The 23,969-nt window shown below is 37.5% G+C and overlaps 1 protein-coding gene and 1 long non-coding RNA gene across 9 annotated transcripts in view; one reads left to right on the top strand and one right to left on the bottom strand.

Annotated features, from left to right (window-relative positions):
- LOC148149423 (uncharacterized) overlaps positions 1–2,783 on the top strand; it is a 34,641-nt gene extending 31,858 nt beyond the window's left edge. The window contains exon 4 of the long non-coding RNA XR_015757940.1: positions 2,680–2,783. This is a non-coding gene — a long non-coding RNA (uncharacterized LOC148149423). The remainder of the gene's footprint in view (positions 1–2,679) is intronic.
- The window catches only part of meis2a (Meis homeobox 2a), a 119,789-nt gene that overhangs the window by 89,981 nt on the left and 5,839 nt on the right, over positions 1–23,969 (bottom strand). For all 8 annotated transcript variants that reach the window (XM_087990023.1, XM_087990022.1, XM_043698002.2 and 5 more), the window contains exon 7: positions 14,570–14,687. In XM_087990023.1, the coding sequence (XP_087846149.1) occupies positions 14,570–14,687 (118 nt within the window). The remainder of the gene's footprint in view (positions 1–14,569; positions 14,688–23,969) is intronic.

Below are 23,969 nucleotides of genomic sequence, written 5' to 3'. Positions count from 1 at the left end.
TGATATTCTGGGGAACCAACAAAGAAAATTTGAGAGAAACATAGCAGGTCCAACAGCATCTGTGGAGAGAAAAACAGGATTATGACTCTTTCTCCAGTCCTGACCACTGTCAATTGTCACAGAAACCCGACTGGTTGACTAAAGTCCTCAGGGAACGAAATCAACCATCCTTACCTGGTCTGGCCTACATGTGATTCCAGACCGCAGCAATGTTAGAGAAGGCCCATCTGAAGAAGGGTTGCTCCCAAAACAAAGGATTTGTCTCTTAACTGCCCTCTGGGCAATTAGAGATGGGCAATAATGCTGTTGTAGCCAATGAAGCCCACATCCCAAGGGAATAAAAGGAAATTCCTGATCAATGGTGTAGATGGTAAAACTGTGATAACCATTTATATAATAAAGCCATCAAAAGAACCAGCTCAGACCAAGCTAAATACAGATGCAAGGGTTCTTGTGGTACTGTGGTAGTGTCCCTACCTTTGGACCAGGAAACCTAGGTTCAAGTCCAACCTGTTCCAGAGTTGTGTAACATCTTTGCACAGGTTGGTCAGAAAGTATCTAAATACAGATGCATTACGAATGTGACAGAATACTAAATCTTCAAAATTGTTGATACATCTGTCAGAGTCAAGCTCAGTTCTGCAAAAGGCACAGCTACCTCTGAAAGAGAGGCTCCAAAAAACAAGCAAGTATTGTGAAGTTTCCTTGGCTTGATCCTGTACATGAGGTGTTTTCCTCACAAGTGCCTGTTGCCAGCAGTGTTCCAAATGGAACGGTGCTGGGTCTGCTTCTGTTTGTCATTTATATAAATGATTTAGATGAGAATATGGAAGGCATGGTTAGTAAGTTTGCAGGTGACACCAAAATTGGTGGTATGGTGGACAGTGAATGAAGAAGATTATCTACGATTACAAAGAGATCTTGGCCGATTGGGTCAACAGGCTGAGGAGCAGCAGATAGAGTTTAATTTGGATAAATACAAAGTATTGCAGTTTGGTAAAACAGACAAGGGCAAGACTTATATAATTGAAAGTAGGGCCTCTGGTCGTGTTGCAGAACAGTGACCTAGGGGTTCAGGTACATAATTCTTTGGAGTTTGCATCACATGTCGCCAGAGTGGTTAAGAAGGTGTTTAGCACGCTTGCATTCATTGCTCAGACCTTTGTATTGGAGTTGGGAAGTCATGTTGAAGTTGTACAGAATGTTGGTGAGGCCTCGTCAAGAGTACTATGTCCAGTCTGGTCACCCTGTTACAGGAAGGATATTACCAAGCTGGAGAGGGTTCAGATAGGATTTACCAGGATGTTGCTGGAAATGGAAGGTTTGAATTATAGGGAGAGGCTGGAAAGGCTGGGACTTTTTTCACTGGAGTGTAGGAGATTGAGGGGTGACTTTATAGAGGTTTTTACATTTATAAGGGGTGTAGATAAGGTGGATGGCATTTCATGATTAGGGGGATTAAGGTGAGGGGAGAAATATTTAAAAAGGACATGAGGGGCAACCTTTTTGCACAGAGAATGATTCGTGTGTGGAATGAACTTCCAGAAAAAGTGATGGATGTGTGTATAGTTACAAACTTTAAAAGACATTTGGATAAATACATGAATAAGAAATGTTTGGAGGGATATGAGTGAAACGCAGACAGGTGGGACTAGTTTAGTTTGGGATAATGGTTGGCATGGACTGGTTGGACCAAAAGGTTTGTTTCCATACTCTGTGACTGTGCAACAGACCGTTGAGAGCTGGTGAAAGAAGGTGATGTTACCAGTGGTCAGATTCACAGGAGAGGAGTTTTAACAAACTCAAAACCAAAGAGACAGGTCTGGCATACTACATCAGAAAAATAAAGTTGTCATCAGCTGAGACCAGATATGCCAACATAGAGAAAGATCTTTTGGCAGACGTGTGAGGATGTGAGAAATTCCATACATATCTCTATGGGAGAAACAGCATAAAGACTAATTATCATCCACAGAAGCAGATCTACAAAATAATCTATGTAGAGCTCTGCAGACAGTAAAAGGTTTGGATCTATGATTTCACACTGAAATATAAGCCAGGAAGGGAAATGGTGCCAGCTGATGCCTTATCTCAGTGTCGCCACAAAAGAAATGTGAGATTTAAAAAAAAACTAGGTATACAGATCCACCACCTAGTGAACATAACACTACAAACACAGAGTCAAGTTAGAGATGAGACCAAATAAAGAAATACAGAGGCTCTCTCTACAAGTGATTCAGTCATGGCCTTATAGGATACAGGAAACACAGCCAGCAATATGGCAGATCCAGCAAAGATGGCATCTCACTAGAAGATGAATTTCTGTTAGCAACACAGGAAGAGCTTCTTCAGAAGATACGCGAAGGCTACATGGGAGCGGAGACGTGTAAACTCAGAGCTAAATCAGTCATATATTGAACAGATGTCTTGACAGGCATTAAAAGAATTGTCTAATTGGAATATAAGCCACACTCTACATGTGGAAAGACTGGATGCAGTTCATTGTTGTGTTGTAAAGTGAATGTGAGGCGATCAAGCGGGAGGTACAGAAATATACAAAAGAAAAGGTGTATGAAAGCCATTAAGTTGCTCCCAGACTATGGCAAAATGTGAATCTGATTTTACATGTAATTAAGACTGGTACTGGTACAACTACTCATTAACTTTTTTATCCTAAAGGTGAAAGATATTAGAGCAGTACAAGTTCTGTTCACTAAGAAGGGATTCCTGAAAGATATGTGATTATGGAACCCTGTTCACCTCCAGAGAATTTAAGGAATTGGTTGAACAGTGTGGGTTCAACATCATCACTGCCACATTACCAAGGGTCACTTCACCTAATGAAGGAACAGCGCTCTGAAAGATGGTGATTTCAAATAAACCTGTTGGACCATGACCTGGCATCAAGTGATTTATGACTTGTCCACCCCAGTCCAACACTGGCATCTCCACAACATTACCAAGGGTACATTACCAGGCAGTAAAAAGAACCATTAGAAATGTAGGTAGACAAAGGTAGATAACTCAAACCTTGCCATACTGCCACTCAGATCTACACCTGTCGCAGCTGACATGAAACCACAGCAGAGCTATTGAATTGAAGAAAGCATAAGACTACTCCAGCAAGCAAGATATATCCTTCAAGTGACCAGGAAGGGGTAAGGCAACTGCAGGTAGAAAGTCAACTTGCCTTATAAATCTTGGTTGAGTTGTTGAAAGGACATACTGCATATTCACAGGATCTAATCATAAAAATCTGGAAGCCAGCAAATATTATTGGAAGACCTGATTCTCTGAGGGCATAAATCATCGACATTGAAACTGGTAAGTAAATGAGGCACATATTTGACTTACACCTGAGCTGGAAAGCTCATCATCTTGCCAGAGTAAGATCACTAACCAGTGAGACCACATCAACATACTAACAAGCAGTACAATGTCAACAACGCCACCAGCAAGTGACATAACATTAGCAACATCAAGCACATCCCCTACGATCTGGTCTGTGCAGTAAGTTAATGCAGTGATGAATCCAAATCCACAGATGGAGGTACAAAATTACCAGCTATGGGATGCTATGAATACAACTTTGAAAAAAAAACAAGCTATAACAGACTCTTCAGTGGTTCAATGAATTTTTAAAAATGTGCTGATAAATTTCATTTGTTCAGAGAAACATTAATGATTTGAACACCTATATTGATATTAAGACATTCTATATCTTTTTAAAGAAAGAAGTATCATATTATATGATTACATCACTTGTATAGAGCGAGCAACTAAACATTATGTGAATATATATCCTGGTGTGCCACAAACTGCAGTCATGTGCCAAGTGAGAATGTATCAGTCCATCAGAGTCAAGAAGTGTGGTGCTGGAAAAGCACAGCTGGTCAGGCAGCATCGAAGGAGCAGGAAATTCGAAAGGTTGTCCATTAGCTCTTCATCAGGCATGTTGGGAGAGGATGGGGGGGCAAGGGGGCTGAAAGATAAATGGGAGTGGATGGGGACTAGGGGAAAGATAGCTAGGAATGTGATAGATAGATGAAGATGGGGATGATGATAGGTCAGTGTGGATAGTCGGGAAGGAAGATGAACAGGAAGGACAGATTGAGAGGGTGGTGCCAAGTTGGGGAATTGGATCTGGGATAAGTGGGATGAGGGGAGATGAGGAAACTGGTGAAATCGACATTGATTCCATCTGGTTGGAGGCTCGCAAGGCAGAAGATGAGGTGTTCTTCTTTTAGTCATGTGGTGGCTAGAACTTGGTGGTGGAGGAGGCCCAGGATTTGCATGTCCTCGGCGGAGTGGGAAGGAGAATTGAAGTGGATGGCCACAGGGCAGTGGGGTTGTTTAATGTGTGCATCCTGGAGATATTTTCTGAGACATTTTGCAAGTTGACATTCTGTGTCCTCAATGTAGAGGAGACCACATCAAGAGCAACAGACACAGTAGGTGAGGTGTTTGAACCTGTGCCCACACCTCCCCCCTTAGCTCCATCCAAGGCTCCAAAAGATCCTTCCACTTCCGGCAGAGATTTTCCCTGCACATCCAAACACCTCATCTACTGTGTCCATTGCTCTCCATGTGGTCTCCTATACATTGGGGAGACAGGATGTCAACTTGTGGAACGTTTCAGATCACATGCACTAAACAACCCCATCACACTGCTGCCATCCGCTTCAACTGCCCCCCACACTCCACGAAGGACATGCAAGTCCTGGGCCTCCTCCACCGCCAAATCCTAGTCACCCGACGATTGAAGGAAGAGCACCTCATCTTTCGCTTCAGGACCCTCCAACCACATGGTATCAATGTTGATTTCACCAGTTTCCTCATCTCCCCTCCCCCCAATTGTCCGAAATCCAAACCTCCAACTTGGTACTACCCCCTTGAACTTTCCTATCTGTCCATCTTCCTTCAAAGCTATCCGCTCCACCTTCCTCTCCGAACTATCACCATCATCTCCCCAGCTTCATCTACCTATCACATTCCCAACTACGTTCCCTCCAGCCCCAATCCCCTCCCATTTATCTCTCAACCTCCTTGGGCCTCACCCCCACATTCCTGATGAATAGCTTATGCTTGAAATGTCAACTCTCCGATGCTGCCTGACCTGCTGAGTTTTTCCGGCATCATACTTTTTGACTCTGATCTTCAGCATCTGCAGTCCTCTCTTTCTCCTGTATCAGTCCACCAGTTATGTAGACAGCAGCTAGAAGTACACTTGATGAAACTCCAGCATTTTGAGTCAAAAGTAGGATTATTTCTAATGTATAAGAACCAGAAAAAGACTTTTAATGTGGAATGACTGGATACATTTGTGACTGGACGCAGTGAATGAGACTTCAGCATTTCAAAATATGTGTGGCATTCAATATTTAGAACAATTACTGAAAAGTTACCATTACCGACATGAAAAATGTTTCATTGCAAATCAGTGTAAGTAGTCTGTTATAAAAGCAAAAGAATGTGGATACAGGAGATCTGAATTAAAACCAAAAAGTAACGGAGAAACTCAGCAGGCCAGGTAGCATCCTAGGCAACAGAAACAGAGACAGTGATTCAAATCCAATATGACTTTTCATTGGAAGTCATTGGACTCAAAACGTTAACTCTGTTTCTCTCTCCACCGATGCTGCCAGGCCTGCAACACTTTCTGTTTAGATTTAAGAACTCTGATTTTCTATTTTGGATTTAAGAAATCTTCAGTACTTTTATAACATAGGAAAGTGAATTAATTATAATGTTGAGTGCTTCATGTATAGATGCTAGTCAGAGTTATCTGAACATACAGACATGACTGTACTCAGCATTACTGGACACAAAATGCTATTCTCTCCTACTCGGGGGGAGTCCTCAGGTAGGCCAGTGGAAGAAGTTTCAAACTTGTGCAGGTTGTTGTCAGTGGACACTGGGTAAATAATGCTGATGGTCAGAGTGAAACATCCCTGGCTGCTCTGTGCTAATTATCACTTTCTCTGATAAATGTGGAACCTGCAAGTTCATGACTTCAGTACAAGTGGCATAGATGGTCACTAGAAATTGACTGACAAAACTAAAATGTTATGTCTGCATATACCTCCTATCTACAACACCCTACTACTTATTGTTTGCAGTATTGTGTAAGATTTCTGTTATTTAGGAAATTGAAATAGAAACATAGAAAATAGGTAGAGGAGTAGGCCATTCAGTCCTTCGAGCCTGCTTCACCATTCATTATGATCACGGTGGATTATCCAATTCAAGAACTTGTTGCTGCTTTTCCCCCAGAGTGTTAAATTGAACTAATTCTTGAAATCATACAATGTTTTGGCCTCGATTGCTTTCTGTAGCAGCAAATTCAACAGGCTCATTGCTCTCTGGATGAAGGAATTTATTTTTATTTCAGTCCTAAATTGTTTACCTCATATACAAAGACTGTGGGCTTTGTGTATGAGCATTCTGGCCTCCATTGCTATTGGGAACATCCTTCCTGCATCTACACAGTCTAGTCCTGTTAGAATTTTATTTGTTTCCAAAAAGTAGTCCTTCATTCTTCTAAACTAAAGCAAATATAATCAGAACTGATTCAACCATTCCTGAGAGGATGAATCTGAGCACGATGAAAGGCAAGAAAAGAAGACATTGGAATAATTGCATCTCGAGATGATAAAAGCATCAATCAGCTTTTCATGAGCGCGAAGGTGAGATAAGCATTAGGGAATGTACTAGTGGCAATAAAAGGTGACAATGTGGAGTGGGAGGAGAAATTATCAAGGCAGATGAGCTAACTGCTTCTGTACAGATGGAATGGAATCCTGCAATAATAGTTCCAAATAGCCTGGTAACAGAGAGACAATGGAGGTGGATGGGAGAGCACATTGGTTACAGTAACAGGGGAAATGATTGCAAACTTTGGACAAGGCCAGCATGGTGCTGGTACCCTAGTGCAAGCAGGACTGGAGAAGTTCAAATACTGAACTTAAAGACAGTTGAGAGGCAATGTTGTGTTTCAGAACCACAGAATTGGAAGAGAGGTCTGAGACAGGCAGAACATTACGGAAAATTGAAGTGCTAAAGGGTATTTTTCTTTTAGGGTGCCATTAATGACAATTGTCTTAAAATGATGTTTTCTTTTTCCAACACCTTGTGGGAATCAGAGAGAGAGTTTGGGAGATGAACAAGGAGAGAGAGAGAGGAGCATCTCATTGATAAAATTAATGAAGAAGATGCTTTAGAAAAGAGCACAGAGTGATGGCATTTAAAGATAGAATAGGTTGAAGAGTGAGGAGAGATTTGGAAACGGGGTGCATAGGTGCGGGAGTAGAAAAGGATACAGCATAAGAGCAAGCTGCATGAATGATCTCAATCTAATTCATTATCCTGGTAGAACTCTGATGTCATCAGAGAAACATTATCTTATTCACTTGTAAGCTTGATTAATAAAATATGAGTGAGAAAGAAACTTATAAAATTGTAAGAAATGTAAAATGTTTTCTGCTCCCCTGGAGAGATGGCATTTAGGATTAATTACAGTTCTGCTAGAACTATGGAAAATCTTACAGCTTTATAATGAGTGCATCTACAATAAACCTTGAACAGAACAGGCCATTTTTATATGTGGTAGTTGATAAACTGGAATTGGTCTTTCACATGACAGACTCTGTTTTACACCAATTTCTGCCAAATCTCAGTACGGGGATTACTCTACTGCTGTAAGGAGTGCAAAATAGCCTAACAAAACTGAATTGTAGGAAATGTTCCTTTACAATACTCGTATACTGTTCCTGTCAACATCAATTGTTCTCCATGCATATCTAATGAATAACTATCTCTCTTTATTTTATGTTTTGGCTAAGCATCTTGACTTAAATTGGTGTACTGAATTAGGGATGTAAAGAGAATATCAAACCAGATTCCAATATAACAATTTAGCTTTTTTATGTTACTGTAGCGTGTCCACACACTAAAATAAACATGATAGAATTTCAGTAAACCAGATTGCATTTATCTAGAATACCTGTGCTGTGTATTTCTAGTTCCAGGGTTTCATTTACATGCTAGCATTTACATATAAATGTATAAACACTCTAGGATTTGAGTAGATATAAAGCATTATTGCTCATAAATACTCAACTTATAAAAGGGAGAATTCTTCATTCTGTTTGTTTTAAAGTACCTGGTTCTGGAAAGTTGTCCAAAGCAAAATTAAAAGATTGAAGCTAACTTTAATTTTAATAGCCAGATTTCTTCATGTTGTGACTTAAATGTTAATTTATTTTACCATCATTTGTAGATTAATATCCAAATAATAGACTACACAGTGCAGTGAAGCCTTTATAGGGCTAAAAAGCCCTATAAAGCCATCAGAATGCATTTTTAATAATCAATTTTAACATTTATCAAAGATCAAAACTGGAATTTTAATTGGTATAAATTACAAGTATTTAGTTTACTGGATTGTGTAGTGTACAAAACTTTCGCACAAGAATTTCATGAAAATATTGATTGTCTCACGAGACTCAGAGCTATAAAAAGGACATTTCTGATTTTCACAGTGAGAAGAGAAGCTTTTCCTCGGACAGCACATGTCAATCACAAAATTTGATGGCCCAGTGACACACGTGTTAAGAGTTGTTTAATAATTTCAAATGTACAATTGCAAAAGTCATGAGTTTATTATTATCTGATCAATGGTGTTGGGATCCTTAAGCTTTTAAGGAGAAGGTAATCTCAGGAGACTGATTTAGATGGGTAAGATTACATATCAAAAGATGCTCGTTTTTAAAATTCAAAATTAATCAGATCAAGCCATATCTTAATCGACATTTCATTATAATAGCTGCAAATATACTTAACTGTAATTTTATACATTTATAAAAATATGTTATTATTTGCATCAGTCTTCAACTCATTTATAACTGAGCAAGTATAAACACTAGAACCGTAAATGGTACTACATAACACTACAGTTATACTGAGGTGCTCTATTCTTACCTAAGCACTTCTTGTTGTACTGAGTACAATGAATCAATGGGTTATGATGTATTTGAAAAGTCCTCATTATGCTAAAGTAAAAAGTCAAACTTCTCTGAAATATGCAATTTTTTGTTGTCATTATTTATTTGGATAACGTTAGTAGATAAATAATCATGCCACCTTTTTTAAAGGACCAAATTATCACCTGTGGCATTGTTTGAACTAAGTTCAATATCGAAGTGTTTTAATGCTCAGAGCATTATACTGTGAAATTCGGAATGCAGTATTATGCTACTAAAATTGACTTGTGTGCAAGGTAGCCTATACTAAACAAACACAACTTACTCAATTTAGCTTTAATTGATCAGAAATGTTTGCAGATTATGTTTGTCAGTTTCTGATTGAAATTCAGAAGCATCCAACATTTTAGGATTGTTTTGAATCTACAATTTTGACAGATGATATTTGTTTGTGCGGTCTAGTACTGTTTTTATTATGTTTTTATGACATTGAAATATCCTGCTTTAATAACTGTTTTATCCTCAGTATATCACATGATAACTAAACAAGGGGAATTCTTCTAGTAACAGCAGATAATGTTACATTAGAAATAGTAACTACATAAAGTGTCTTTTAATTGAAGAATTGTACAGATTCATAATTTATGCATCTCTGATAAGCTAAGCCTGCATGAAAAGGGAAAATATAATATAATATCAGGAAATACTTTTTAATCTGACAGAAATTTCTCTGTCTACAAAGAATTTGACTTGTTGTTCAAAGCTATGTTTTTTATCCCCCAAGTACAACCGACCGATTAGAAATAATTTTGGCCTTGAATTGAAAGCAAGGGATTAAACTAGACAGGTCATCATCACTGTACCAACAGCAGTCACCTATTTGCAAAGAAAATTAGTCACCACAATGCAAAATAAAACTAACCTCTCACATAATGAATCTCAAACACAGATGATACCGAAAATCTTTCACTATCAGTGCACCAACCATCCAACAGAACATGCATTTTTCTTTTGGAGTTAAATTTGCCACTCCAGCATGAATTCTCTATTAGATCATGAATGACACAGGCAGTCCATTAGAAGATGCTACAACAGAAACTGATCTGTTGTCCTATTGCATCTGACATCACCATTATGTTAAAGGCATTAGCTGTGTTCAGTCAGACATTTTCAGATTAATATTTATTGGTCATGTGTATATCATTGGTGGTTGCACAATGTAATTATCAATGTTCCTTTGAATGAGGAACTGCAGTTATTGAAGTATATCTAACCACTAACAATGGGATAGCTGTTAATTTCAGGGAGGAGGTTATGCTAGGTGGGACATAAAGTACTGTTTTATATAGTTAAGGATTTTTCAAAGTAATTTTAGTAATTTACAGAAAGACAGTGCTTGCATCATTGGAAATGACAAAGCTGGAGAACTTCAAGGTGTATTTCCTTTCTTCTCTCTATACTTGACTCTCTCACTCAGTCAGTCATTATGAAAACCCTGTGGTGCACTGCACTGTTACCCATCCGTTACTGCTTACATTCACCACTACTTACTAATTCTTGTTCCACATCCAGTTTCTTAAGGTCCATTAGACAGCTTAGACCTTCCTGCAGCAGATGGGGTGGAGAATTCTCCCCAGGAGTTGCTGTCACTTGCTCTCACCCTGCGAAGCACCACCACACAAAATCATTGCCCTATTTTCCAAAGATACTGAGTTAGAGGGAGTTGCAATGGGTGATTTACTCAGCACTAGTGAGCGGGAGTAAATGCACATGGAAAGAATAAGCCAGAAGCAGATCATTGGAAGGTTCACCATAGTCCTGCTAACATGGGCACAGATGCAAAGTTCAGGGTTACAAAGTTTACAAGGCCAGATGCTTTTTGTGCACCATCATTTGCCCAAATTCTTTGGACCCCCCGTCAGGGATTTTCTCCAGTACAATGGAAAGTTTAGCAAAAACAAAATGTGTATGGGGTACCAATGCATGGCATTCAACATCTCAATGAATACATAACTTGAGCCCAACCCCATGCACCGAATATAAGTTTACAGCATGAGTACGAACACTTGTACTTTGGGCAGAAACACTGAATGCCTCAATCAAGGACCACGGAAAAGTTTGACAGTAGATTTGCAATGGTACTTAGGCAACTTCACTCTATAATGTCACAATGGTGATGTTGGAAAAAAAGGTGGCAAAAAGGAAACAAAGCCCATTTTACTTGTGTTTTTTTCCCCCCTCTCAGCAGCATACCTTCCACCAATTTCTCACCACTGACCTTTAATGAACATATACCAAACACTCCTACTAATGTGTGTAAAATGCCTTTTAGCTGACTGATGACGCAAAGTAGAGCTATACAGAGGAGACACTTGGAATTTATTCAAGTTGGTAGCATGGACACTGAATGCAAATTTGAAAACTCTTCATCTGCTTCATCAGTTGTAACCCATTGATCCGTGAATGGATCCACTGATGGATTATTGCAACCTGGCTCTCAACCACTTCTCTTACCCGGGTAAAAACAATGACTGCAGATGCTGGAAACCAGATTCTGGATCAGTGGTGCTGGAAGAGCACAGCAATTCAGGCAGCATCCGACGAGCAGCAAAATCGACGTTTCGGGCAAAAGCCCTTCATCAGGAATAAAGGCAGAGAGCCTGAAGCGTGGAGAGATAAGCTAGAGGAGGGTGGGGGTGGGGAGAAAGTAGCATATAGTACACCCCCTTCTCAACTCACAATTAGTTTTGAGCCTGGAGCAAACTTTGCGCCACAAGAAATAAACAAGAAATCTTGACATTAGCAATCATTCTCTGCTCATTCTGCAGCCAATCAGGAATTTCCAAAGACTCATGTCACAAAGGAACAGAAACAGTGTTATATAGAACCAGGCACTAGAAATGAAAGTGAGAAGAACTTGGTGAGAGAAAAGAGAGTGCCAATGCCATTTAAAAGAGGAAATGTATCTGAATTGAGGGAAAATGAGTTAGAGTGGAAGAATGCATTTAATAACATGGTTAGGGGAGGAAAGTAGCTGGAAGAAAGTAGCTCCATAAATGGAGTAACCTGTTGAAAATGTTTAATGCCAAATATCATTCTTGTTAGTCTCCAATATTATTCCATTCAAAAGTATACGTAAACTAACTGGATGCAGATTTTTCTTAACAGGAAATAGTCAAGCTTTACCTGATGAATGGAGGAAATGTAGAGGATAATATGTAAAAAGAGTACATACAATTCTCTATTTTTTGCCACATCCTCCTTGATATTTGGAGATAATGAGGACTGCAGATGCTGGAGATCAGAGTCGAGAGTATGGTGCTGGAAAAGCACAGCAGGTCAGGAAGCATCCAAGGAGCAGGAGAATCGACGTTTTGGGCATTAGCCCCTCATCAGGAATCCTGATGAGGGGCTTATGCCTGTAACATAGATTCTCCTACTCCTCCTTGATATTAGACTAGCACTCCTTTCCATTAATACCTTTTACATTAAGCTTTGCACAGAGACAATTTCACGTCTCAGAAACAGAAATTATAAAACAAATAGACATGAATTATATTCACAGAAGCTATATCATTGTTCTATAACACCACATTATTATGCAGGCTCAATATTTTTGAGGGTTTCATGAATTTCACACTGTATCTAACTTTAAATGAAGGTGCTCCATGCTGGAGTCCTGTGATACTGCAAACACCTTCTGGGAATAATGTGATTTATGTCTTGTATTAAAAAATGTTTTGAAATAAATATGAAACAGTAGCACATGTATTATTCCACACATCTGTCTACAGAAACCGTTCCCCCCTCCCAATATGTGTAGAGAAGTATAAAGCCAGCACTCAATCTATAACTTTTTTGGATTTAAGATTGCTTCCTTTGATTCCTTTTTAAGTCCATCTTGAAATTGATAACTGTTTATCACCCAATCTGTGCACCATTGTTTGCCCTCAAGCTCCATAATATGCAAACTGTATTCTGTGAAACAAAAGCCATGGGAATCCACATGATTACTACAGAATTTGACAAGCTTTTATCAGGCCTGCTTACATTTCAATCCAGTATGGTTAAAGTAATTCATGATAAATTTGTATCAATTGAACCAATATTGGTCCAAATCTTTTGTTTTTGCTTTGACTCTCAAACAAAGTACACATGAAATACTTTTGAAACCTCCTTCTGCTTGAAGCTGCCATGAATTATTTTGCCTCTGAAAACCACTGACAATAGTAGTCCATGTCATAAGTATTCTTCAAATAGGGACAAAACTCTAATGTTGCCTCACAAATAAAATTTGTTAAAAAAAAATTCATTTGAGAAGATAGGTCTGAGGAAATCTTTAAAACTGAACACCTCTGAACTTGAACAATTGATTACACACCACAAGTGCACAGACATAGACACATGCACACAGTAAAGCACCACCCCCTCCCCCCCGCAACCCACTCCGCCATGGGCTATCTCCACTATGGTCCCGTCTTTATCTTGCTACCATAACTCAACAAAGCCACTACAGCCAGACAGTTTTGAATTTCAGCTGGGACCCAAGCGACCTGTTAATGAAACGGCATAAGGGTAAAACTCACAGTGTTGAGTTATGCCTGGTGTTGCAAGCAGACTTGGAGTCAAAATGCTTCAAGCGTTAACGTAATTGCAAGAATGTGAAAAATGAAGCATCAGGCTCCTGAGCAAAGCAGAAGGTCAAACCCGAGCCTCTCACAAACTAGCTCTGTGGAAGGTGGCCTCATTTACCATTTAATCAGCCTCACTCTCTGTTGTCTCCATATTTTTTAACCTATTAAAAAAACTGCAATTAACTTGAAAAAAATTACATTCTGTCTTCGAAAAGTGACATTCACTAGCTTTCCATGTTAAAATATGATCTGTGGCATCCATGAAAAGCACTGCACTCAGCCCAGAAGACAGTCAATAAGTGCTCAGCAGATTGCAGGTCACTTGAACTTATGCGTGTAAAATAATCAATACTTTTCAAAGATTAGGTTTTCAAGATTTTCAAAAATGGCAGAGAAAACAAATGCACAGCAACCATAAATATGAACAAGATAGGATTATTTTTGTTCCAGCTTTCAACCTGAATTCAATTAAAATCGTATATGTACTTCATAATGGTGGCACAACAGTTGTTTTAACATCACAATGGTACAATACTACCACAATAGTGCACATTACAAATTATAGTCACTACTCAGAAAAATAGCAAACTAGACTGCTCTGGAAAATTGCGAAACATCACAAAATATATAATGAAGTGACTTTGGTCACCTGAAAATACTGGGTTTACGTAAAACCAAAAAAAAAACACTACTCATATTAAAAGAGAAAAGTCTGTAATACCACTTGTTACTTAATCAATTACGTCTGCATTCGTATAATTGCTGCAACATTTTATTCATGCAATTTATACAATTTAAAAACAGGTATTTTCACTGATAGCTTTTCAGTGGTTACACACCCACCCTCTGATACTGATACTGATGTTTGCTTTCTGATGCATGCTGCTTGATCGGGCAAGGCGGGGTTTGTTTAGTCATGCTGATTTTTGAGTGTGAAGAGAATTAACCTCTTACCTTGTTCACTGCTGTTGTCCCCACTCTGGGAAGCATGGCCCCCACTGGAGGGTCCAGGTGTACCAGCTGAGTGCGTCGATGTTGCATCATCATGGTCCCTGTTCCAAGATGATGGATTCTGATATGAAGATTCATGCCCCAAAGGATTTTGTTTTTGTTCCAGTTAGCATTCCCAAACCGAGTGAAGAACACAGAAAACAAAAAGAGAAGAAATAAATTAACGACACAAAACTTTAGGGAAAAAGATAATTTCCAAATGCTATTCGTTTTCTCAACACCTTCTTAGGCACTGAGCAGAAATTATTTAAACAATACTGAAAAGGGAGTACTGTGCTGAAGCTTATGTCCAGTCTTTGGAAAAAATGTTTCAAATGACAATCTTTTGTTAAGAAAATTTACCATAAATCACATAGTACTGCTGCATTAAAAGGCATGGGTAGTTTAGATCGACAGTGAAGGTACTTAAGGACTTACTTTTCCTTGCTTCACTGCAGTATACTTTTCTCCTTTGAGAAAGGAAGTTATAAAGTTTTTTTTGTCGAATGGATAAATGCTCCAGACCGAAAGTTACAGCTCGTTGCTGCAATGCAGAATGTATTCTCCTCCTGGTTCCCCTCCCCTTTCCTGATGGTTCCCAATACCCTGCCACTACTTAAAAGAAAACAGGATTTCTACTGTACAGGAAAGGCTTTATCAGCACCACATGAAGGCAGGGAAGAGATGGAATTTCCTCTCTCAAAGTAAAAAAAATGAGAAGGGGCACGTGAAAGAGATCAGCCTTTGGGCTAGTTTTGTAACACTTGACACTTGCATACTCTCATTGCTGCCAACCAGATAGTTTGGCTTGTGAGGTACCGCAATGTTAGCAGAACCATGTTAGCTAACAACAAATTGTGTTAGAAAGTTACAACAAACCTGCAAAAAAATAACAATTAAAAAGCTGGTTTCAACATTTTAGAAACATGTCAATGACACAGTTACATTATTAAGAGCATCAAACCAACTACAGTGCAAGGAGTCTTATCCATACAAAACAACAGCTTTACCATTGTGCAATCAAATGTAGAAATATAAACCAGATGAACTTGCAGAGGATGACTGTGGATAAGATGCAGAATGCCTCCACCGCAATAACAAATTAGTACAGACTTTATGATTAAACCAGAGCCACCATGGAATTCAGAGATGCAGCAACCTCTGTCTGGATTCTGAGTTGGTGCCTCAGAGTGTCCCTTTTTATCTCTAAGCAAGGAAACCACTCAAATAGCTTCAAGCTAAAGACAAACAGTAGGCAGAGGCTCTTCAGCCCACTGCAGCCTCTTAGCGTCAGCTGTTTGCCGGATGGTAATCAGGTAAAGAGCTAAAAGAATTAAATGAAAAAGACCAGAAACAATAGCTCTGCATGAATTTTGTCTAGGAACAACACAGAGCCAGAACCTTCCTATAGAAACACGATAAATGCAACATGTTTGTGTAAATGATTGTTTAAAGGACATGCAAAATGTGGTTAAATTTATGCACTACAAGCTCTTTTAAGTTGTCTGTTGCTATCGTTCATTACTGCAGAAACAAAAATTATGTTCATTACTCACTAACACGTCCTCTATGTTTCATGGCAAATATCAGCAAAAGCCGATCAGAATTTTTTGTCATTAAGATCACTTTGTTTCTCCTTGATTGGCTTACTGGATGCAAACGGAAGTAAAAGAGTTCTAATTCTTCTTATAATTGGAAATACACATTTAGAATAGATAACTCCATATATCAGTTCCAACTGCATTCTTCTCATTGATAAACATCCCTTCCCTTTTGCTACCCTACATGGTAGTAATAGTTGCCTTGGTACTATGCACAACATATAATCTTAAGGTGTACAGTTCACATGTAGTAATTTCCAGCATGAACAAAATAGCATGCAAAAATGGTGCCCCCAACTCATTCCTAATTGAGTTAAAAAGCAGAGTTAAAGAGAGAAAGGCTTGCCGAATAGTGAATGCAGTACAATAATAGCAGCACAAAAATAGATACAAGAAGCTTGGTCTCCAGGGGCAGTATTATCTATTTGCTGGTCTACAGACTCACAGCTGATAATGCAAATTGTAATTAATATAAAAGCAGGAGACAATATGGGCAAAGCTTGTATGAGCTGGGCCACAGGAGAACACTTTGCCACTATACAGTCTCACTCATTTACACATACTATCTTCCACAGTAAACACAATATTGTCATTGTTTTCCTTTTTCAAAACCAAAATTGATTTTGCACTGTCACTGAATTCTACTGAAAGTAAATCAGAGGAGAAGATGCAGAGAATGAAAGAGGGCAGAAGTGAGAAAGAGAGGGGAGGCGGAAGTATTTGTGACAGAGAATGAGAAAAGGGGGCAAAGTCTTAAACATATTAAATAAAAACTCTTCTGTTGGGACTTTTGTTGGCATAGTGCATGTATCTCAGTGAGAAACATAATGCCTTGTACCTGCTGCACTTTCACGAAGAGAACTATTTCTGTCAACATATGATGTGTCAATTTTTCTAAGTGGACAGAATCAGGCTCATTCACATTTCATCAGACTGTGTTTCCCTTATTGCAGTATTTGAGTCTATCCAATGTATCTTTACTTTCTAAGACAACTACAGTACAATCAGGAATTCTGTCTGAGAAAAACAAGTGTGTATTTGGTATTTGGCATGAATTTCGGAAAGCGCACTATTTTTTATCAATCTATTGCACAATTCAAAGTAATAGACTGCATTAGAAAAATATTAATCTCATATTTAATTGTACCTTTTAAGATATTTCTGTATACTCTGTATAAAGCATCAAGTGACTGATTTAACTAACTGCTGGCAAATTTTCCAAAGTAATATCAATATCAAAATGTAAAATAGAATATTATTAGTTCCTAATCCATAAACCAGGACTTTATAGTGCATGATATTGTGCAATAAGTGTTTAACTGTGGAGCAACAGTTGATATATAGAAACTAACAAAACAAAAAGACATCTGACAATTTTCAATATCATTTAAGTTATCACAACATACATCATGCTTATTAACAACATATCCCAAATTATTATATACTGTGTATATCTAACAGTAATCTTCAGTTAGTAAAATAGTGGGAGTATAGTGCTACAGCACAATCACATATGTCTTATATTTCAAAGCTTCTAAGTATTACCTATATGACCATTACATTTAAAATACAAATATGCAATTGTTAATAAACTCATTAATAATGCCATGAGAAGTTAAAAGTGAACTTGGATGTGCAGAGTATATTAGAAAGAATGATTAGCCGGCGATGACTTGAAGACAGTAATTCAATCTTGGCTTCTCCTCATACTCATAGACTGCTCAAGCTTTTCTCTGGTGTTGTGAGATAGAATTACTGCCTTATATTTCCACACCAGCCATGCATTATTCTGTCTTTGTTTTATGTGGGAGGGGAGAAATAGGTTGAACATTTATTAATAAATAAAAATCCTTTCTTCTCAGCTACCTTCATTACCTTAAATATTATCAAATAGTGATGAAAGTCAACAGTTTTTGAAATTCTGAAGCACTAATCTATATTCCTCAACAAATTGTTCAACTGTTTTATCCTAATTTAACCAACTGACACTTCGAACAGTTCAAGAGCAAGGCAGATAAAAAGTTTACTGTATAATTCAATTTTGTTTTAACCAATATGCAGAATAAATAGCAACAATTTCTTTGCCCAGTAAATACTTTACTTTTGCATTTCATAGTGACAGAGGTTTAAAAAATAACAATGTAACAATAATTGTGATCTAACTTTTAGTGTTACAATGTTTTTTTAAAAGCATGAAATTATTATTCTTTTTGACACATTTTTTACATCATAATATTAAATGCTCCAATAAAATGAAGATGTTTGAGAAATAGGTACATCCCACAGCTATACAGAGAAATGATCTCTAGGACATGCAGTTGCCCCTCCTATTTGCTGACTGCTAAATATTTTCGCCTTCAGCTCTTGAATACAAACCTGTTTTACCTTACTCAAAACTGAACTCAACCTGATTGGTTCAGACTTTGTGTCAATGGGACATTTAAAATACATTATTACAAATTGTATTTCGGACTATTCTTTCCACTGTAGTGCATTCATTATGAAGTATCGGACAGTAGCGTACTTTAACGGGCATAGTATTTGAAATACAGATACAAAATTATTTATTTGCATCTGTCTTTTACATTTCATTACAAGCAACACTATTTGTAATTGTGTAATAAACTTTCCTATACAGATGATTCACCTATTTACCAGCATTATGTTAATACTTACTCATGAGGTGAACAGTGTGGAACTCATGATTAGGCTAGCAGAGGAAACTATTACTTTCACAATTAAATAGCCCAGGGAAAAGCCATTTGCTTATTTTCTGTGTACAGCGTGAAGCAGAAACTATGGCTTAAGCATAGTCTATACTGAACTCCCACTGCTTAAAACTAGAGTTAGCTCTAATTCCAACCCAATATAGGCAGCTGCTGCCATAGGACACTAATAGCTAAAGCAACATGGTTTCCGTAAACGTGGCTCTGCAACTATTTTTCTTCCATTCTGTCATTTCACAAGCGACCAAACAGCCGGGCAAGTTTGCTATTTCTATCTCTACCAATGGTATTTGTCAAGAGTGTTTGTAACTTGGGAAGAATATGCGTTGGCAAACTTTCAAAGGAATGCTGCCATGCAACAGATGATTCCATGCAAAACAAATTAAATGTGTCAACATATGCATGATCATCATACATCAAACAGAGATTTTCATCAACATTTCAGTGTTTAAGAAATTCTCTTATAATAACAATTAGCAATTTTGCCAGAGGGATAAATTATAATGTAACTGATTTTTCAAAACTCTTTACTATTGTAGAAAGCAAATTCCTCGTTATTGTTTATAAACGTTTCATGCCATTTGAGTATGCACAACGTGAAAATGAATTGCAATTTGTCAATCTATTTCCTTTGCTTTGATAAATGATCCAAGTTGGATGAAGACTTATAATTTTATCCATAGTTTGAGTTCGCAATTCTAAGAATAATTGAACAGTAATTTTATTTCGCAATTTCATAATTCTAAAATATTGTGATATCTATGTTTACCATACTGTTTTAAACTGGTTAATGACCTTACCCAGCTAAACGTAAGTTGATATTTCAACAAAAGCACTGCCCAGCAAGCATTTGATGCCAAATGAAAAGGTTATAAGTTCAAGGATCAGGACTGCATACTATTTGTACTCTCCATTAGGTGATGTTTGTTACTCTTTAGCAATACCACTAGATGGGGCGCTACATAATTCAGAAATGTATTTAATCAAAAGGAAAACTTCCTAGCTTCTGGGTGCAGTCTACCTTAATAACAGAACCTGCAGCTTTTCATAGTGTAACACTGATAATGGATCAAGGCATTAAGTGGTATAATGCACAAAACATCTGATGATATTTGTCGCTGAACAGCTCGCATTACCAGGAATGCAAGGACAACAATTTAAAATTAATCAAAAAATACAATGTTTTAGAGCAGAACAGTAGAATCACATACGGGAAGGTGTTGGTATTATCGCTGGACTATTAATCCAGAGAACCAAGTAATGTTTTGGGGACCTGGTTTCCAATCCAATCATGGCAGACAGTGAAATTTGAATTAAAACAAAAATCTGCAATTAGAAGTCTAATGAGGACCATGACACCATTACTGATTGTCGAGAAAAACCTATCAGGTTCACTAATGGCCTTTAGGAAAAAAGATTGCTATCCTTTCCTGGTCTGGCCTACATGTGACTCCTGACTCACATCAACATGGTTAACTCTTAACAATTAGAGATGGGCAATAAATGTTGACCTACCAAGGATACCCACATCTCGTGAATGAATAAAGAAAGTTGAAGATTTTGTTTCTCCAACAGTTTAACTAAGTAAAATGTTCAGGAGCTGAGATATATGTTCTGGAAGACTCCTGATTTTTATCAATTATAACTAGACAATTTTAGAATGATCTATGTATCAGCTAAGAAAAGAGGAAGGACCATCTAGGGTTCCAGAGCTTTATCTCCAGCAGCAATCTTGGTTGGAAATGCTTTGAGGATGTCAAGATTTCTTTCAACCATGATTCCTACCACAGATGAATAGCCTATCATTACTTAATATTTGGACATACTTAATAAAAACTATGGTTTAGCTGAGGTGCCAGAGGGTTTCTACGATCAATGGAACCATAACCCTGCAAGGATTCAATGTTTTCAGTAGAGAAGGGGCCAGAGATAATTGACAGAGAAAGAGAAATAAATATGCAGATATTGCCTGAGTAGTGTAGTTATTCTCAATTGTAAAATGTATTCTTGTATGGTTTAAATTGCAGATGAATACAATATTAAAGAATCAGACTGATGAGCAGTTGGCATTCTGTAGCTTCAAACTAAAAAGTTGAGATTTTAAGTTTACAAAAAAATTGATTATTCAATATACGTAAGACTGTGTCATTACATGCAAATGTACTCATATTTAGAGGTAAGTAAAATGAATTTACTAGTACACAATATCAACGTGCATAGTTATAAAACATTTTTGTGTGATCCATGCTGGCACCAATACGATCGTGTGTGTTCATCATTTTCTATTCAACTGAATTCCAGCTGTATTTCCCGCATATAAAATAAGGGCTAGTTAAGTGTGATTGGTGATCCGAAAATACAAAGTCAGTTTCAGTTGAAGTGAGCAAAAATTATTTTTGGATTGAAAGAAGTACCACTAAAATGTATTTTGGATTTAATTGCATATTACGTTGGTAGGAAACCCTGAAAGTAAACTTTGAAGGCACTCTATTTGACTATTCCAGCTTAAAAAGATACAAAAGTTTTGTGCCTTTCATCAGGGAGTTCATGAATGAATGTATACACAATGTGGAACCAGGGAATTAAAATTACAAGCAGTTACTTTTGGAATGCATTTCCAAAATACTGGGTTGACCAGGTCTTGCCCACAGTGCAGAGAAGTATATTTCTACGTATCTGTGATGAGGGTAATACATTGTGCCAGTTGTAGCTTGTGTGTACACTTTACTCTTGATTGTAAAAGACAAAAAGATGGTAATTAAGGAGTTTGTGAATAATGGTAATTTGTCAATAATATATTTGAACCAGCATTTCAGGAATGAATTGATTATGAACTGATTTAAATCAATCTGTAAACATACTACGGTCTTGCGGTTACAGGTCAATACTTTCACAGAAAATGTGAAAATCAAAACTTAATTTAAATAAAATCAAACCAAATAGAACAAAATGAAAAATAAAGAGACATTAAAAGTTTGTCTAAGTTTTGCAAGTCTCTTAGAAAATGTTTTATTATCTAAGGTGCAGGCAAGGTAGACAAGAATATTTAAGTTGAAATTGTTGAATAACAAATTTAAAAGTTTAGACTTTCAGACCAAGTAAAAAGTAAGAGAAAATTATATTAGAATATTTACATTTGAAACTACAAATGAATGTGAAATATGATTTACAGATTCTAAAGACTTTGCTCACACAACACACTATTTTACAACTGTGCAATAAAACTGCCTGTATATGCTCACTTGTAGCTATCCCTATCCCCCACAAAATATCTTCATAAGGATTTAGCAGTCATCAAGCAGTTGTATCTTTCTCCCCATGTGGCAGATTGACACCACTGAATAGGCAAGGAGAGGTGTGTGCTTTTGGGGTGTCAAGCAGCTGTCACAGATCTGTCACTTCTATAATGAAGGCAATCCTGGCTCACAACAAATTAAAACACATTTCCTTTCAATCGGTGCTATTCAAGACCTAAATCAGTTCAAACATTCTAGCCATTTCATGTGCAAATAAAACAATTTGGTACATGCATGGATAAGAATGGCGACACACCAGGTAAACAGGGGAGACAACAAGCTGCCTCAAATCCTTTGAAATACTTCATCACCATCAATGCACCAACTTTCACCAATTGAGATCTAGCCTTGGGTTATGTAGTAAAAATCCATATCAAAGTAAAAACGGAGTCAAACAAAATAAATTAGCATCTTCAACTATAGCTTGGAACATGCAGTGCCCCTTCCTGTGACTTAGAATATGTAAGAATTAGTAACAAAGATGCAGAGAGATTTCCATTCTTATTTGCCTTCAATCGCTATCTGCTTCATCGCTTTGTCTGCTTTTTTCTACTCTCATTTCCCCAATCTTTCAAGAAGTGAGCAGAAAATAAATAGTTACTGAATGCAATTTGCAGCAAGGTAAAAACAATTTATGGCCAAATGGTATGATCATCACTCTGACACTAGGTTAAAGATCTAAACCCAAATATAAAGAAATGCATAAATACAACTGTAATGATATAGAGTGAAATGAGCAGCACAGAAGAAATACATTTTACAAGAAACCAAGCTCATTGTGAATAATTTTTCATAAAGCTCTTCATCTCCCTGCTGGTGTTCTGGTTGCTCAAATTAGTGCCCCTTTGAAAACAAATGGCAGGGGGTTTGATGTAAAAATTTTCATAGTTGAAATCACCAGGAAATAAAGGCTCTAAATTATAATACTTAATGAAGTGGTAAACCCTAACGGGTGCAAGATAAATGGGTTGTTATATTTGGTCTGTTTTGTGTTCAGAATGTTGCACTACTGTAACTAAAACTACAGTTATCATATTATCAAAATGTTAACCTCCCAACCTCATCCCATTATAGTGTGTAAATTAGAATTTTTTAATGGAACACAGTAAATTGGCTATAGCATCTGCCATCTGCCAGTAACTTAAACAGGCTAGTTTATCTAATCTCTTCAGTATAAACACTAGTGTACTTCATTTCCACACATCAACATGAAGTGCATTCACATTTAAGACACGGAAATTTCAATTTTGCAAAGTCGAATACGACTTCCTTCTTCACTACTCTGGATAAAAGAATAATGTATCTCATTATCATAAAATCGCACTTGGTGATTGAAATGCAAAACGAAACGGTTCTGGTCAAGGTTTGCAAAAATGGATCCTGAGAAAATAATATGAATTACTTTAAAATTTCGTCCAATTGTTTTTCAGACTTCCTTACCAGTTTGTGTTTTCTCCTGCCAAGACGGCTTCAGAAATCTATTGTTGCTATTAACGCTGAGAATACCTGCTGCGGTTATTTAAAGTATCCCTATAATGCTTTGCTCTGTTACAAGATACTGGTGAGCTTGAGAAGCAGAACCTATACTACGGTCTCCCCTGTGACCAAGTAGATTTTCTAAGTACAATAATGCGATTTCTACACCTATAGCCTTTCCCCAGGTAGCCCTTCAAACGCAGCTCGGAGACAGTGAGGTTTTTGAAAATTGCTGCACTTGCCGATTCTCTGGGGACCAGTGCCT

This window comes from Chiloscyllium plagiosum, unplaced genomic scaffold (genome assembly GCF_037043375.1).
Source record: "Chiloscyllium plagiosum isolate Xiang-an unplaced genomic scaffold, Cpla_swu_hap1 HiC_scaffold_8, whole genome shotgun sequence".
In the NCBI taxonomy this organism is placed as follows: domain Eukaryota; kingdom Metazoa; phylum Chordata; class Chondrichthyes; order Orectolobiformes; family Hemiscylliidae; genus Chiloscyllium; species Chiloscyllium plagiosum.
Note: the sequence above shows the minus strand (reverse complement) of the source record. Positions and strands in the feature narration are given on the sequence as shown.